Source organism: Rhodotorula paludigena, assembly GCF_050403205.1.
Source record: "Rhodotorula paludigena JCM10292 DNA, Rt_paludigena_JCM10292v1_ctg89, whole genome shotgun sequence".
NCBI lineage: Eukaryota > Fungi > Basidiomycota > Microbotryomycetes > Sporidiobolales > Sporidiobolaceae > Rhodotorula > Rhodotorula paludigena.
The window spans coordinates 33,844-49,790 of NW_027481369.1; the positions used below are offsets into that span (position 1 = coordinate 33,844).

General features: G+C 66.8%; 5 protein-coding genes across 5 annotated transcripts; 4 read left to right on the forward strand and 1 right to left on the reverse strand.

The window, feature by feature from the left end:
• Position 1: 1 nt before the first annotated feature.
• On the forward strand, positions 2–2,683 carry SRF1 (phospholipase D regulator; the record flags this gene model as incomplete). Its single annotated transcript, XM_076652751.1, has 7 exons — positions 2–71; positions 147–841; positions 903–1,223; positions 1,314–1,647; positions 2,135–2,439; positions 2,508–2,609; positions 2,666–2,683. The coding sequence occupies 7 exons, from the start codon at positions 2–4 to the stop codon at positions 2,681–2,683; spliced, it is 1,845 nt and encodes a 614-aa protein (XP_076501706.1).
• Positions 2,684–3,570: 887 nt separating this feature from the next.
• Positions 3,571–6,360, forward strand: JCM10292_002475 (glycosyltransferase family 8 protein; the record flags this gene model as incomplete). The annotated part of the gene is made up of 3 exons (XM_076652752.1): positions 3,571–3,823; positions 3,981–4,326; positions 4,389–6,360. The coding sequence occupies 3 exons, from the start codon at positions 3,571–3,573 to the stop codon at positions 6,358–6,360; spliced, it is 2,571 nt and encodes an 856-aa protein (XP_076501707.1).
• A 627-nt stretch (positions 6,361–6,987) lies between these two features.
• Positions 6,988–9,350, reverse strand: FUM1 (fumarase FUM1; the record flags this gene model as incomplete). The annotated part of the gene is made up of 8 exons (XM_076652753.1): positions 6,988–7,135; positions 7,261–7,439; positions 7,576–8,322; positions 8,378–8,467; positions 8,542–8,698; positions 8,883–8,962; positions 9,181–9,243; positions 9,330–9,350. 8 exons carry the CDS (start codon positions 9,348–9,350, stop codon positions 6,988–6,990), a joined length of 1,485 nt encoding a protein of 494 aa, XP_076501708.1.
• Positions 9,351–10,383: 1,033 nt separating this feature from the next.
• On the forward strand, positions 10,384–12,976 carry JCM10292_002477 (leucine-rich repeat domain-containing protein; the record flags this gene model as incomplete). The annotated part of the gene is made up of 3 exons (XM_076652754.1): positions 10,384–11,169; positions 11,230–11,518; positions 11,622–12,976. The coding sequence occupies 3 exons, from the start codon at positions 10,384–10,386 to the stop codon at positions 12,974–12,976; spliced, it is 2,430 nt and encodes an 809-aa protein (XP_076501709.1).
• A 323-nt stretch (positions 12,977–13,299) lies between these two features.
• Positions 13,300–15,947, forward strand: JCM10292_002478 (uncharacterized protein; the record flags this gene model as incomplete). The annotated part of the gene is made up of 7 exons (XM_076652755.1): positions 13,300–13,441; positions 13,658–13,738; positions 13,806–14,422; positions 14,500–14,756; positions 14,818–14,937; positions 14,998–15,077; positions 15,133–15,947. Coding segments are annotated over 7 exons (2,112 nt in total), but the record flags the coding sequence as incomplete, so codon positions are not given.

The following is a 15,947-nucleotide window of genomic DNA, read 5'->3' on the forward strand; positions in this document are numbered from 1 at the left end:
TATGGCCTCGGGCGACTCGCACACGCGGTACCAGTACCAGACTGGCGCGCGCAAGGTCGTGACGGTGCCCGGTGCGCCTCGTTGTCCTCATCGCTTTCGCTGTTCGGTCGATTGACAGCTGACCCCGCCTCGCCTCTTGCGCGCAGCATGGGCGAGGAACCTGCCGCCTGACGACCTCTCAAGCGACGAAGACGACGGCTCGCACGTCGGTCCGATCCCGCCTCGCCCGAGCACCGCGACTCGGCGACTGTCGTCGATCGTTCGGCGAACAGGCGACGGTAGCGCTTCGAGCGCAGGGCGAGCGTCGACGAGCAACCCGCCATCAGGACGGCCCAGTCATGCGGGCAGCCCTGCCATTGGCGCCGTGCAGGCACCCACTCCCCCCGGCTCGTCTTCGCCCTCTCGCGACCGCTCTCGGGCACCGTCTCCCGCTCCTCCCGCGCCGCCGGAAGAAGCCCATGCAGGCGACACCGTCCAGCGAGGGTCAACAGCCAAGGAATCGGCCGCTGCTGCACAAGCCGACAAAGGCTGGTGGACCTTCACGCTCCCGGGCAAGTACCTCGACCGCGTGCACGGATACATCCATCCGGACGAGGTCAACGGTGGTGACAAGGGCAAAGCGAAGAGGAGTCGGGACGGTCACGATGGCGATGACGAGGCTGACGATCGCCTGTCGCTTGCGTCGAACCGCTCGAGGCTGTCGAGGCTGTCGCGCTTCAGCAGGAGTCGGAACCGCGGAGAGGAGCCCGACCTCGAGAAGCAGAACTACCACCGCAAAATGCGCAATACGATGCGGCTGCGGCTTGCCCCGCCAAACGTCTTCTCGATCAACCAGACGACGGTGCGTTGGATTTGTCCGGACCTCCCCCGTCTGTTTGCTCATCAGGTCAACTTCGACGCAGACTCCCGGCTGGTCAACGCCTTGGACGCCTTTCCGCCGCGAAGAGGATCCGCGCGACTACCAGGATCCGTTCGACCTCTCCCAGAATGCAACTCAGCAATCGAAGCGATCTCGCTTCGAAATGTTCATCCTGCAACACCCTTTCTCGCCGCTCCTCATCCGCACCATCAACCTCATCCTCATCGGCTGTACGCTGGGACTCGCCGCGCACATTCGCGTGCTCGAGGTGGAGAACAACATCATCGGCATCATGGGGACCTCGACCCTTTTTGCCATCATTGTCGCGCCTTTCGCGATCGTCCACATCTTTGTGACCCTCTACGTACGTATTGTTTGCGTCAATATGGCATGCGATGCGGCGGTCGCTGCCTCACAGATCCCGGACGCATACTGATCTCGCGCATTGCTGCAGATCGAGTACTTCGGCCTGCCTATAGGCTTGTGGAAGATTCACACCAAGATGACGCACACGCTCACTGAGCTCGTCTTCATCTGCCTGTACTCGGCCGTGCTCTCGCTCGCCTTCAACGACCTCTTCACCTCGTCCCTCGAGTGCACCAACTACACGCCGTACGAGCGGTACAATACGCCGCCTCCGTCGCTCGACGAGAACGGCGTGTCACGCGGCCTGTCCCGCACAATCTGCCGGCAGCAGATCGCCCAGGTCTCGTTCATCTTCTGCTCGGTCGTCTTCTACATTGCCGTCCTCGTCATCTCGCTTCTGCGCATCTTCAATAAGGTGTCGCGTCGGTGCGTCCTTGCATCATCAGTCACTACACGAGCTGCACAACTGACTGCTTTGCTTCGGCAGCAACGACCGGCACACCTGATTCCTCCGTCCTCATTCCGCTTATATCGCACCTGCCCTCGCTCGTTCGCTTTCTGCTCTCGCTGGTTCGACGATACCTCCCGTTGCGACTCGATTGCAGTCCTTTTCCTCCCCCAGTATACCCGTACCATCCCGCTGTCTGTCGTGCCAGTCGATTGTTCGTAGCATCACCTCGCAACCTATTCTTCTCCTGTCCCGCCTTCTTGCCATCACTAGCCTCTTCGCGCCCTTTGTGCTCGTGTTCCACATGATACGTCCAGGTTCCTGCGAGCGGGTCGTGGGCGCGAACAGGCAGGCACTTCGCGTCTTTCTCCTCCGCTCACTACCTCGTCGCAGCTCCAGCCGATGCATGGCCCGTACACGACGTGCCGCCAGGCTCGCTGAAGCTGACGCGAGCCTCACAGAGATCGCACCGGCGTCCACGCCGCGCGTCGATGTCGCCCCACTTCACTCGACTCTGCACCGCGAAGAGCCTGCGACCGCCACTCAATCGCCGCCCCGGCGTTTGAGCCGTCCAGCCGACGAATGTGCACCAAGACTCGTCGACGCCTTCGAGCTTCCAGTCGATCCGGACTTTGAGGACGACGAGGACGACGGCACCTCGATGCTGCGTCTGGGCTACGCACTCGTCGCAGGGTCCACCTTGAGCCTCTTTGTCGGGCTCTGGAGCATGCTTATCGGCCCTCTCTGTGCTCCGACCGGCGTGACGGTACGCTCTCGCCTCGCCGCCGCCTCTTGTAGCTGGCTAAACGCGCTGATGCGAAGGCGCCGCAACAGGTCCTCGACGCGCTCGTGCGAGACACGTACTACAAGTACCTGGTCGTGCTCCTCGTACCGGTCACGACCTGCTATGTCATCATCAATTGGTGGGGGCTCAAGGTGCGCTCGCTCCATCCCCTCCTCGCGCTGGTTGTACTGACTATGGACTCTTGCAGATCTTCCGGCATGCGTGAACGCTTCCGAACTAAGAGCACTGTGTGCGATCGGTCGGCCCGGAGCAGTGTCGGCTGTCGCCAGGCTCGAGTCGGGAACGGTGACCTCCGCTGGTCTCGCCTCGCGGTAGAGCACACAGCGCGCTGTCTCCAAGCCCGCCTTCATCACCAACCTGCTCTAATTGCTCCGCCTCCTCGTCGACGGCTCGCGCTCTTTCACCAAGAACTGCGTTGTCGCTATCAGGGCCAGCAAGGACCGCGTCCACGAGCTCGTCCGCAGGTCGCTCATGCTCGTGCCCTGCCTCAAACCCGCCCATCGGGTGGGTCTCTTTCCGTCTAGATTTGCGGTGCTCGAGGAGCATTGGGCTGGCCTCCGGTCGCTGTCGGTCGCGTCTCGCCGTTGTTCTTACCTTGACTGACCCTCTCTCGCCCTCCTCTCCCCCTTCTCCCTCGCAACAGCTACGACAACGCGGCCAATGCGGCGAAAAGCGTGCACAAGATAGGTTGACGGTGCGCGAGCCGGCGTTTGAGCTTGAGCTTCTCAGCGGCGAGAGGTTCAACCGCCTCGTCCGCCTCAAGCTCATTCATCGGTCCCGACCGTGCGTAGATGGTTACTACGGAGAAGTCGTGCATTGCATCGAGTTTCTGAGTGTCTACAACCACACGGGCGAGACAAAAAGGAGCAAAGGTGATCGGGAAAGAGGGGGACCGGATCGGGGCGACGCGAGGAAGCGGTCGGCCCGCTCTCGCCGTCGCACCGCTGCTTGCTTCGATTTGCCTCGACTGCGCTGTGCAGAGCGCGTGCAGGGTCTCCTTCCAATCCGGAGCCTGCCTCGCCCAGCAGGCTTGATCCAGCGCGCGCGCGTCGCCGAGGGTGTCCCCCACCGCCGAGGATCCGACTGGCGACGATGGACGAGCGTCGCGCCGAGCTGGCGTTTGTGACGCTCGTGACGTCGGACCAGTACCTGCCTGGGGCGCTCGTGACGCTGCACTCGTTGCTCGACGTCGAGGACACGCGCAGCCGCGCGTTTGCGACCGTCTGTCTCGCCACGCCCGCGACGCTCTCGCACGCGACGGTGCAGGCGCTGGGCAAGGCGTTCGACGTCGTCATCGGGGTCGAGCCCATCGTGTCCGAGAGCATCGACGAGCTCAAGCTGCTCGGTGCGGCCCTCTCGCGCTCCCGCTCCCGCTCCCTCGCTCCCCAAACCCCCATCGGGCCCCGCGGATCCCCCTCGATCGCGCACCCGCGCGTGCACGAGCACCCGAGCACACGCACTGACCCGATCCCGCTCCCCTCTCTGTCTCCCGACCCGCGCAGGCCGCCTCGACCTCGCCGCGTCCCTCACCAAGCTGCATCTTTTCCGCCTCACCCAGTTCCGCAAGGTCGTCTTCCTCGATTCAGACACGCTCGTCCTCCGCCCGCTCTCGCACCTCTTCAACACCCCTGCCCGCTTTGCCGCTGCGCCAGACCAGGGCTGGCCCGATGCCTTCAACTCCGGGGTCTTTGTTGCCGAGCCCAGCCTCGAGACGTTCGGCGCGCTCGTCGACATGATGCGCGAGCGAGGCAGCTGGGACGGTGGAGACCAGGGCCTGCTCAACGACTACTTTGACGACTGGCATCGCCTCAGCTTTACCTACAATGTCACCCCGTCTGCCTTCTACACGTCTGTCTCCCCTTCCGCACTCGCTGAGAACGCTTCGTGTTGACCTCGCTTCTTCACTACAGGTATGCACCGGCTTATCGTCGACACGGCCAAGGCGTCTCGGTCCTGCACTTCATCGGCGCCGATAAGCCGTGGAACCGCGGCACGCGCGTGGCCTACGACCCCAACTCCTCAGCGCGCGACTACCTCGGCCTCGTCAACCAGTGGTACGACGTCTTTGAGCGGCACTACGGCTCGGGTTCGACCTACGATGTCGGCGACCGCGTGACCGTGCCGGAGAAGAGCTTCCTTCGCAAGGAGTTCTCGACTCTGCCGCTCCTTCCAAAGTACTCAAAGCCGTCCCTCGCGCCTCCTGCGCCTGCATCTGCACCTCAATCAGCGCCTCCCCCGCCTGTCGCGTCTGACGCGGCCGCTCCGCCTACTCCGCCTACTCCGACCATCTCGATTGCACCCCCCTCTCCCGCTCGCGACCCGACCGCGACGTCCGTCGCGATTCGCGCTCCTCGCGCTCCCTCGCCTCCACAGCTTACCTGGGACCCGTCCCGCTCGTCGCCGCCGCGCGACGGGCCCTTCCAGATGCGCGAAGCGATCCCGTCTTCGTCCAACGTCTGGGACGACGACGTCCCGCGCTCGCAGCAGCGGCAGCGCTTCGAGCCGCCACAGCGGTACCCCGAGCCGCCGCGCGAGACGCACGACTGGTACCGCGACGTGATGCGCGAAAAGCCTGACCCGTCCAAGGTCAAGCCCGTCTTCCCATGGGAAGTCGCCGCCGCCGCGCCTGCCGCGGCGACGTCGCGCGAGCCAAGCCCGCCGCTTGCGCTCGGCGCGGGCGTTCCGCCGCCACTGCGTACGTTCTCGGACGACCCGGCGCAGGCGGGCGGCGCGGGCACGCCGCCGGCGCGCTTTGGCGCGCAGTACGGCAACGCGTGGGACTCGATCCCGGCCATCTCGCGTTATGCGCAGCAGCTCTCCAAGCGGCACACGGGGCACGGGCGCAAGCCCAGCACCGGGGGCGGCGGGAGCGGAAGCGCGAGCTCGAGCGGCGAGAAGAAGGGCGGCGGGCACCGCCGGACGCGCAGCGGCGGGTCGGCGTCTGGTCGCGAGGGCGCTTCGACGCCGCGTGCGCGGCATGCTGGTCACGGTGTTGCGCAGGGCGGATCGCGAGCCGGCGTCGGCGCGTCGCCCCGCCCGGACTCGCTGTTCTCGAAGGACGGCGATGCGAGCTCGCGCGATGGGGACGACGAGGACGACGAGGACGCGGATGCGTCGGCCGCGACTGGCGAAGACGAAGATGACAATGACGAAGACGACGAGGAGACAGAGCGGTACGACGAGGACTCGGAGGAAGGCGTCGACCGCATCGCGATCCGCTTCCGCCGCGCGCTGAGCGGCGGCGAGCTCGACCCGACGAATCGCCGCGGCAAGAAGTCGGGCAGCCCGAGCTCCAACGAGGACACCTCAAACGGCGCGTTCGGCTACTCGAGCTCGACCGTGCCCAAGAGCCCGCGCGACGCCCCCTCGATCCCGACGTCGCCAACCAAGACGCGGCGCGACTCGCGCTGGGTGCCGACCTCGCCGCGCCAAGCTCGCTCGCCGCAGCTCACGTCGTCCGCGCACTCGCCGCTCCTCTCGGCGCCAGCCTCGGCATCTGGCGCAGGTGGCTCGACCTCGCCCAAGCCCTCGCTGCGGCTGCATCTCCCCGGCTCTCCCGCACAGACCGCCCTCTCACCGCGCCTCGCCGCGCAAGCTCTGCGCAATTCGACCGCCGCGCGCCTGACGTCGTCCGGCGCAGGCAGCGGCGATGGCCCGCCCGTTGTGCGCGCGACGCGCGTCTTCAGCCCCGAGACGGACACGGGCGCCGTCAAGCAGCGCGGACTCGCTGCGCTGCAGCGCTTCGTCGAGAACATGGAGCTCGCGCAGCAACAGCAGCAGCAGCAGCACATGCAGATGCCGCCATCGGAGCAGGACCCGCACGCCGGATACGGCAGCGCGCCTGGTGGCGGCGCTGGCTCGGCAGGCAGTTTCAGGTGGTGATTGCTGGTTTCGACCTTCCCCTTTCTAATCAGTGCCTCTTGGTCCCCGTCTCAGTCTGATGCTCTTTCAATTCCTTTCGCGTTTCGTCCCCCTTCCCTTGCTGTCTAGTCTCGCCTCCGTTCCCGTTCTGTGCCCCGATACACCGATCCTACACCGTACACATTCACATCACCAGATTCCCGCCAGCGCCCTTGCGCGCTCGGCCACCAAAACCTGCGCCACTCTCTCTCTCTCGTTGCCTCGCACGCTCTGCAGGTTCTCCCTCGCTCGCTCTCCACCTCATACAGGCTCCAGTCTCGGTCTCCCCGGTCATTTCACAGTCACTCGCTCCCCCGCTCTCGTCGCATGTTCTGCAACTCGCGCAGCTCCTTGTCGGATTCCTCGTGGGCGCCGTTCGTTCGGAGGCCGAAAGCACACTCGCGTTCCTTTCTTGTCCGACTCGTGCGCGCGCCCCTGTGCAAGTGCCGTAGAGGCGAGTCGAAACAAGCGGCCGCTGCGACGGCGAAAACGGGCCGACCGGTTCCTCTCCTCTCGCCGATCCTCCTCTGTCGTTCTCGCCTTTCTGCTCCTCCGCTTCCGGAAAACTCAGAAACCCGGTACAATGCACTTCTCTTTCGACTCGACCCTCTACGCCTCGTCGGGACCGATCATGAGCTCGGGGCGGACGAGGCGGTCAAACTCCTCGCCGCTGAGGAGCTCGAGCTCGAGCGCCGACTCGCGCAAAGTCAGGCCCTTCTTGTGCGCGTTCTTGGCCGCCTTGGCCGCGTTGTCGTAGCTGTGGCGAGGGAGAGGGAGAGCGCGCGTCAGTCAGGTGCGGGTTGATGGCAAGACACGACGATGGCGTCCTGCAGAGCGGCCCTTTGCTGGGTGCCGAACCAGGACTCAGAGAGAATGACGCACCCGATGCGCGAGTTGAGGCAGGTGACGAGCATGAGCGACTCGTGGAGGAGCTTGTGGATGCGGTCCTCGTTGGCCTTGATCCCGACGACGCAGTTCTTGGTGAACGAGCGCGAGCCGTCGGCGAGGAGGCGGATCGACTGGAGCAGGTTCTTGATCAGGACGGGCTTGAAGACGTTGAGCTGGTGCGAGACGGGGAGGGGGTCAGCGGGACGAACTCGGCTCGGCGCGGCGGACGCAAGACAGCAGGACACGAGCATGCGACTGCGACAACGCAATGCTCTGTCTGTACGACGTGAGACTGGACTCAGAACGCACCTCGAACTGGCCCTGGGCGCCGGCGACCGAGATGGCCATGTTGTTGCCGATGACCTGCGCGGCGACCATGGTGAGGGCCTCGCACTGGGTCGGGTTGACCTTGCCCGGCATGATGGACGACCCGGGCTCGTTCTCGGGCAGCGAGAGCTCGCCGAGGCCGCAGCGCGGGCCCGACCCGAGGTAGCGGATGTCGTTGGCAATCTTGTTGAACGAGCACGCGACGACGTTGAGCGCGCCCGAGGCCTCGACAATGGCGTCGTGCGCGGCGAGCGCCTCAAACTTGTTGGGCGCCGTCTCGAACTCGAGGCCCGTGATGTCGGCAATCTTTGCCGCGACGGCGACGTCAAAGCCCTTCTTCGTGTTGAGGCCCGTGCCGACGGCCGTGCCGCCCTGCGCGAGCTTGGACAGGCGCGGGAGGACGTCCTTGACGCGCGCGATGCCGTTCTCGACCTGGGCGACGTAGCCCGAGAACTCCTGGCCGAGCGTGAGCGGAGTCGCGTCCTGGAGGTGGGTGCGGCCGATCTTGATGATCTTCTCAAACTCCTGCTGCTTGGCGTAGAGGGCCTCCTTGAGCTCCTCGAGCGCCGGGATGAGCGAGTTGCTGATCTCGACGACGGCAGAGACGTGCATGGCGGTCGGGAACGTGTCGTTGGACGACTGCGACATGTTGACGTGGTCGTTCGGGTGGACGGGCTTCTTCGAGCCAAGCTCGCCGCCGAGGATCTCAATGGCGCGGTTCGAGATGACCTGTTGCGACCAGAGTGAGCGGGAGAAGGAGCGAACGTAGACGGGGGGCGCGCACCTCGTTGACGTTCATGTTGGTCTGCGTGCCCGAGCCGGTCTGGAAGACGACGAGCGGGAAGTGGTCCTGGCCAATCTTGCCCGAGATGACCTGTCGAGTGGGAGGGAGGATGCGCCTGTCAGTTGCGGGCCGAGGAGGGGGAGGGGCGGGCGACGACGGCGCACCTCGTCGGCGGCCTGGCGGATGGCCTCGCCGACCTTCTTGTCGAGGCCGTAGGTCATGTTGACCTCTGCGGCGGCGCGCTTGAGGACGGCGAAGGCCTTGATGAGGGGCGCGGGCATGCGCTCCGACGGGCCGCCAATGTCAAAGTTCTGGAGCGAGCTGCGCGGGGTCCGGGAGAGTCAGTACTGCCTCGCTCAGCGCCTGTGTCCCGCTCCTTCCTGCTCAGCGGCGAGCGCGGTGCGCTTCCCCACACCGCTCGTGTTCGCCGAGGACGAGGTCGCCCTCGTCCGCCCGGTCGACCTGGAACGCCTGAGAGAAGGAGCAGCAGGCACAAAGAGCTCACCGCTGGGTCTGGGCGCCATAGTAGCGGTCTGCGGGGACCTGGAGCTCGCCAAAGGTGTCGCGCTCGACACGGAACTTGTCCTGACCGGGGGCGACGGGCGGGAAGAGCGACATGGTTCGGGTGGGGTCGTGGAGGTGGCAGGAGCGGTACAAAAACCGGCAACGTCAGCACTGCGGCGCGGCGAGAGCGGCGGCGGGAGGAGCGAGGGTGCGCCGGCCTCTGCGGCCCTCGTCGGGTCGACCGCCGGGCACCCGCCGCTCCCTCCCTGGGGCCAGCCGAGAGCGGGACAGGCACGCACGAGGATCGCAGAGTACGACGTGAACGACCGGTTCGCAAACGAGCGCGAAGGAACGGCAACGGCCTGTGGGCAGCAAGGCGACACACCAGACGGCAGCGTCAACGGGGCCGTCCTGCGTGCAGGCGGGCAGACGAGGGACAGCAGCGCACCTTGACAGAGCGGGCAAACATGGCACAGGAGACGAGGACGACGAGGAGCGGTCGAGGTGCCGAACAACGCACTCTGCCGACTTGTCGAGCGAGATCTTGCCCCCGTCGGAAGAAACCGCAACCCTCGAGCGCACCGCTGCGCTTCGTCAATGCACTCCAGGCACTCTCTCGACACGCATCGAGCAGTTTCGACCCTTCCGGGACGACGTTGCAAGCCGCCGGACCCCCCAGCCAGAGAGTTCCGGCAGTACGAGATACGCGATCACTCCTTCATCCGCCCCTCCTTTGCGTCCGATTGCCTGCATGTGCACGAGATAGGCTTTCTGGTGAGTCTGTAAGCGTCTGCGCGGCCCGCTGCAGCATGACTGTAGAGCCGTGGAGCGTGAATGAGCCGGTGCGGCCCGCGGCATCGTCCGCTTCGCCCATCATCGTCGCTGCGGTCACGGAGAGCGACGTGACGCAGGTCAAGAGAGATTGGTGACGCGCCGGATATCAGCAGCAGTGGCTGGGACCGCAGAAGAAGGCGCGAGGACGATCCGCTCTTGCGGAACGAGCAGCAGCGACCCGGCTGAAGCAGGCCTAGCGAGCAGGGACGGACCGACATAGTGCTAGAGCGCGACAGAGGCCAGCACCGCACTCAAGGCAAGCGCGCCCAAAGCATAAAGCAGCCGCCAAGCGTGTCAGTTGTGCCCGTCGAAGTGGGACGGGGCGCGCGGGCGGTAATTCGACAGCACGGTGCGCTGCGGGCCCAGCAGCCGATCCCTCCTGATGTTTGTCGCACTGTTGAGCCGCCTTTGCGCCAGCCAGAGGGCCCCTGCACGCTCATGGCCAGCGTAGGAGTGCGCCGAGCTGATGAGAAGCGCAGAAAGAGCGGTCGCCTGTGGGATTTGAGCAGGTTCGGTACGGTGACCGCAGTACTTCTTGCAGTGCCCCGTGGCCCTTCATCGGGCCCGCACAGCGACGTTGCGAGTCGAGACGGTGCCAACCTTCGGCCAGGCTCTCCCCACTCGGGTCGACGCTGCACTCTCACTTCGCGTGTGCGCTGGTGCACGGGATGAGCAGGTCGCCGGGCTACTCGAGTGGCCTCGGACCAGTTGCAGAGCCCGCCTTCTTCCGCCGGCCCTCGTCGACCCGCTCCACCTCGTCATCCTCGTTCCTCTCGACCACCGCCTCGTCCCTCTCCGAGACAGACCGCTACGGCGCTTACGACGACGACGACGACAACGATGAGAGCTCGACCGAGGGCGACGACAGCTCAGAAGACGACCGCAGCACCGAAGGCCTTTACAGCTCGAGCGGGCTCTCGGGCGACGAAGCGCGCCTCGTCTCGCGCCTCGACTCGAGCCTCGCCGGTCCTTCCTCCTCGACCGCGACCGCGAGCGCGCGCACCGCGTCGCCCGTCGCGCGCTCCAACCTCCGCCTCTCGCTCGCCGTCCTGCGCGCGCGCCAGTCGCTCGCGACCCACTCGTTCGACGCGCTCGCCGCTGCGCTCAAGTCCCTCGCGGCGGCCCTCCCGCCGCTCGCGACGCTCGTGCGCAGGCCGCACGCCGGGGAAGAAGGAGGAGGAGGGAGCGGCGGCGGGGCGGGTCAGGACAACCCGCTCGGAGTGTTTGTCCCGATCCTGGCGCGCCTTGCTCGGGATGTGCGCGCGGCACTGCTCGACGACGGTGACAAGGGGCGCGAGTTTCGCCGGACGAAATTTGCGAAGGAGGATGCCAAGGCGCTCGTTGCGCTCAAGCAGAGGTGGAATGCTGGAGGAGGCGCCGCTGGCGGAAAGGGCAAGGGGAGGGAGTCAGACAGCTTGGAGTGGGTTGGTGCGGTTGAGAGTGCTGTCAAGCAGGTGCGTGTCGCTCTTCCGACCGCACGAGCGCGGAGTTCACCTCATCCCCGTCCCGCGCAGAACCCGCCGCCGGACTTTCTCGCCGAACCCGCCTTTGCGCACCTCACGTCCGCGCTCCTCACCTCGCTAGAAGCGTTCCTCCTCCCGTCGTCGCTGCCACGCCTGTCGCTCTCCAAACTCAACTTGACCGATCTCGACCTCGACGGCTGGCCCGCACTAAGAAGGCTCGAGCACGTCGCGGCGTGGTACTGCTCCTTCACGGTCGCTACGATGGAGGAAGCCACTTGCAAGGCGGGGCATGCGCTCGACGGCGTCAGGAGCCTGGACCTCTCGAAGAACCGCCTTACGAGTACGTGCTGCTCTGAGTGCTTCGGTGGACGGGCTGCGTTTCATGCAGCCGACACACCTAGCTCCTTGGGACGCTCACTCACGAGTCTCGCTCTGCTCTACAGGCTTTCCTCTCTATCTCTGCCGCCTATTCCCCAATCTCGAGACCCTCTCGCTGTCGCACAACCACTTCTCGCACCTCCCGCCCTGGATCACCCTCTTCTCCTCGCTCCGCCGCCTCCGCACGCACGGCAACCGCCTCGTCTCCTCCCGCAAGGCGCTCAAGCCGCTCAGCGCTGGGTCGTCGTTCCGCAGCGGGAGGGCGCGGGCGCACCCGAAGGGCGCGGGCGCGAGGGCCAACGTGCGAGATGTGCTCAAGAGCGTGCAGGACACGCTGGTGCAGACGCCGCTGGATCGGCTGCTGCCTTCGTCATGGCGCGTCGAGGAGACGTCTCTTTCCGCAATCGCCGCGCAGGTCTACCAGAAGTATTCGCCGACGGGTGCGCCAGTCGACGGGACAATCCGACCAGATGCCAATACCGAGCTCCCGCTCGCCCTTCTACCGCCGCATCTCGCCGACCTCGTCGAATCATCCTACACCTGCGCGTCCTGCATTCGTTTCCTCACGCCCTCCTCGCCCCTCTTCGTCCCGACCTTCTACGAGCGCGTGCACCACCTCGACCCGGGCATCTCGATCCCTTCGCGCCTCCCGCCGGCCCTGCACGCCCCCGCTCCGCCGCCGGCCCTCGCGCCACAGCCCGCGCTCGACTCGCCGCTGGCGACGCCGCCGCGGTCCAACACCCCTGCGCCCGCGACGAGGGGCCTCACTGCGGCTGAGCGACCCGCCACCCTCGAGCAGCGACTGTTGCTCGCCCTCCTCGCGCGACTCGATGCCCCACCACCGCCGCCTCCTCCGCCTCCATCGGCGACGGCGCGGCGCACCTCTTCCTTCTCCTCCTCCCTGCTGCGCCCCGCCTCTGCGCCCTCGGCCGCCGCAGGTACGCTCCCGACGCTCGTCATCGGCGGCTCGGGCGCGCACGGCCGCGGGTGGCGCTTCTGCGCGCTGTGCGCAGGCGCGCACCTCGGCGTGCTCGAGGACGCGCTCGCGCTGCGCGAGGCGCACGCGGGCGTCGAGGTCTGGGCACTTGGGGGGGAGGAGGAGGGAGGCGGGAAGGAGGACGGGTGGGCAAGGTGGGAGCGGGTGAGGAGGTGGAGCTGCGAGTGCATCGTGTGCGTCGAGGAGCGGCGCGTGAGGAGTGGGGAGGAGCGCGAGGGCCGCGGCGGCCCCGGCGCGGGAGACGGAGCGAAGGAGACTTGGCAGCAGCAGCAGGAGCGGGGTGCGCGGGAGGGTGTGGCGGAGCGCGAGGCTGCGCCCTCGTCGGCGCGCCCGAAGGTGCTCAGGTGGTACCGGCGCAAGGAGAAGCTGCCCGAGGGCGTCGGTAGGGGGGCAGGGACGCATGCTGTGGTGGATGGGGCATAGGGTAGGGGCAGTCAGGGGACTTGCGGTTGAGTGTCGTGCATCTTGGTGCGAACGTTGTGAAACGCGGAAGGAATCGAGGTTCGAGGCGACCGAACTGTCCGTTTCTGCTCGAGCGTCGTCCGCACTACTTTGAAGACTGCTCGAAGGATGGTCTATGCCCCCTTGTCGATCTACAGAACAGGTTGCGCGAGAGCGAGGGTCGGAGGGTGTCGAGAGGGGGCACCGCGACGACGACGCTGGTGCCGTCTCGCCCTCGCGCTCATCTGCCCGGACAGAGCCTGTGCGCGTCCAAGCCTCGCCCGCAGAGCCCGCACGAGCCCTCGATGGCCGCCCTCGCTCCCCAGTCCGCCGCACCGGCCCCCGCCCCGTCGCGGCCCCAGCACCTCGCCGCCGACCCGATGAGCAGCCGCGTCGACGTCCTCGCCACCGACGCTGGCCGCATCCTCTGCGTCGCAGACATCCGAGGTCAGTCCCGCCGCAGCCCTGCCCGAGCGACACGAGCGCCGGGGCCGCCTCTATCGACGACGCACCACGAGCAGCTCTCGCTCCTCACACCGCTCTGCGAGCACGCTGCATGATCTTGAACGGCTAGAACAAGCTACACGGGGCCATGCGAGGGCGCACAACCCGGTCGGAGCGAGAGACGGCGCACTGACACCGTCACTCGGTCGCTCGCAACAGGATCCATCTCGACACTCAACGCACTCGCAGCAGAGCACTCGGCAGTTGCCATCATCCACAGCGGAGACTTTGGCTTCTACGGTCGGTCGAAACGGGATCCGTCCAAAGAGACGTAGAGAGATCTGACCTCTGCTCGTCTCGCACACAGAACCGTCTTCGCTCGAGACCATCTCGGACCGCACGCTCAAGCACCTCATCCAGTACTCGTCCCTCATCACCCCGACCTTCCGCGCCCAGCTCCTCTCGCCTAACACGACGCCGGCCCTCCAGCGCGAGCTCCTCGCCAGCCCTCCCAAGACCGCCTTCCCCGACTCGACGCCCGCCTCTCCCGCCTTTGGTCTCTCCGAGTTTCCCAAGCTCCTCACGGGCGAGCTTCGGCTCAACGTCCCCGTCTACACCGTCTGGGGCGCCTGCGAGGACGTCTCGATCCTCGAAAAGATCCGCCTCGCGCCGCCTTCGGCCCAGTCGATCCCCTCGGACCCTTCCAAGCTCGCGCCCGCCCCGCTCTCCGCCTCGACCCGCCCCTCGAGCGTCCCCTCAACTCCGCCGTCGTACTCGATCCCGAACCTGACCGTCCTCGATGAGGCGACGACCCGCGTGCTCCTCATCGGCGGCGTCCGCCTCCGCCTCTTCGGCCTCGGCGGCGCCGTCGTCCCGCACAAGCTGTTTGACAACGGGACGGGAACGGCGACTATCGCTGGTGGGCAGGGCACGATGTGGACCACGATGCTGCAGATTGGCGAGCTCGTCGACACGGCACAGAAGGTGCGCTGTTTCCGGTGCTTTGGCTCGTCTGCTGATCGTGGCTGACCGACCGTGCTTCGCTTTCCACCAACGCACAGGTCTACGACCCGTCCGAGACCCGCCTCCTCATCTCGCACGCCTCGCCCGGCCGCGAGGGCCTCCTCTCGCAGCTCGCGCTCGTTCTCAAGGCCGACTTGACCGTCTCGGCCGGGCTCCACTTCCGCTACGGCGTGTCGTACAACGAGTTCTCGGTGCAGCACGACCCGGACGCGTTCAAGGGCAAGCTCGAGGCCGCGCGCAAGAGCTTTGCCGAGATCTGGGACCACGTCAAGAACCAGGTCGAGAGTGTCGTCGAGTGAGTGGCATCCCCCTCAGCACTCCATCGGAGGTAGACTGACCTCGCCTCTGTCTCACAGCGAGAACCAGCGCACTCTTTTGCAGAACGCGCTCGCCGTGGCCAACCGCATCCCGACTAGCAACCTGTCTGGCGGCGGCGCAGCAATCGAGGAGACGGCGTGGAAGAACTGCTGGAACTGGTGCCTTCGCTTTCTCTCCTCCCCGCTTCAGGCGTCGACTCACCAGCTCGACCATCGCAGGAATCTCCCGGACGCAGCGTACGGTAGCCTCGTGCTCGACATCCGCGAAGGTCGGATCGGTAGCGAGATGAAGAGTCAGGGTACGCAGCTGCACGTCCTGGCGGCGATTGATGGTACTGACGTCTTTCACAACAGGCTTCAACTTTGCCTACCGGCAGAACGCCCCGCGCCCTCCTGTCCCTTCGTCTGCGCCCTCTCCCGCACCCACCGGTCCTTCTACCGCCACCCGCCCTGCCCCTCCTGTCGCCCCTTCCTCCACTCCCGCTGCGGCAGCCGCCCCGACGCCCTCCCAGCAGCCGCAGCAGCCTTCCGCCCCCTCGTCCTACCTCGGTCCGCGCGGCTTCCCCTCTTCGACCCCGAACGGCTCCGCTCCCACGGGCACGCGCCCTTCGCCCGGTCCCGGCCCCGTAGGGCACCACCCGCACCGCACGCCTTCCGGGCCTCGGGGCGGCGCAGCGCGCGGCGGCTTTGCGGCGCCTGGCGGGTGGGGACACGCCGGGGCTGCGAGCGTCTCTGGGCAGGTTGTCGGCGGTGGTGACCAGACCAGCTCGCAGCAGAGGCCTGCTCAACAGCAGCAGCAGCAGGGTCGCGGTCCGCGCAATGCTGCACCTCAGCAGCAGCAGCAGCAGCAGGGCACGCCGACGGCTGCATCCGTCGCAGACGCGTCTGGCACGCCCGTCGCGCCTGCGCAGGTGAAGAAGACCGACTCGACCGCTGCTGCTGCTTCCGACTCTGCCGCGCCCTCGAACGGCTCGGCGAGCAAGGACGCTGCGCCCGCTGTTCCCGCCACGGGCGACGCCGACGCCGTCCCCGCCTCGCCCTCGACGCCCACGGCCGGCGGCGAAGGCAGCAGCGGCGCCGAGCCCTCTGGTGCGCAGACGGGCCAGCGCAGCGGCAACAGCCGCCGCGGGCGCTCGGGCCGCGGACCGCGCGGCGGCGCCGGTCGCGGC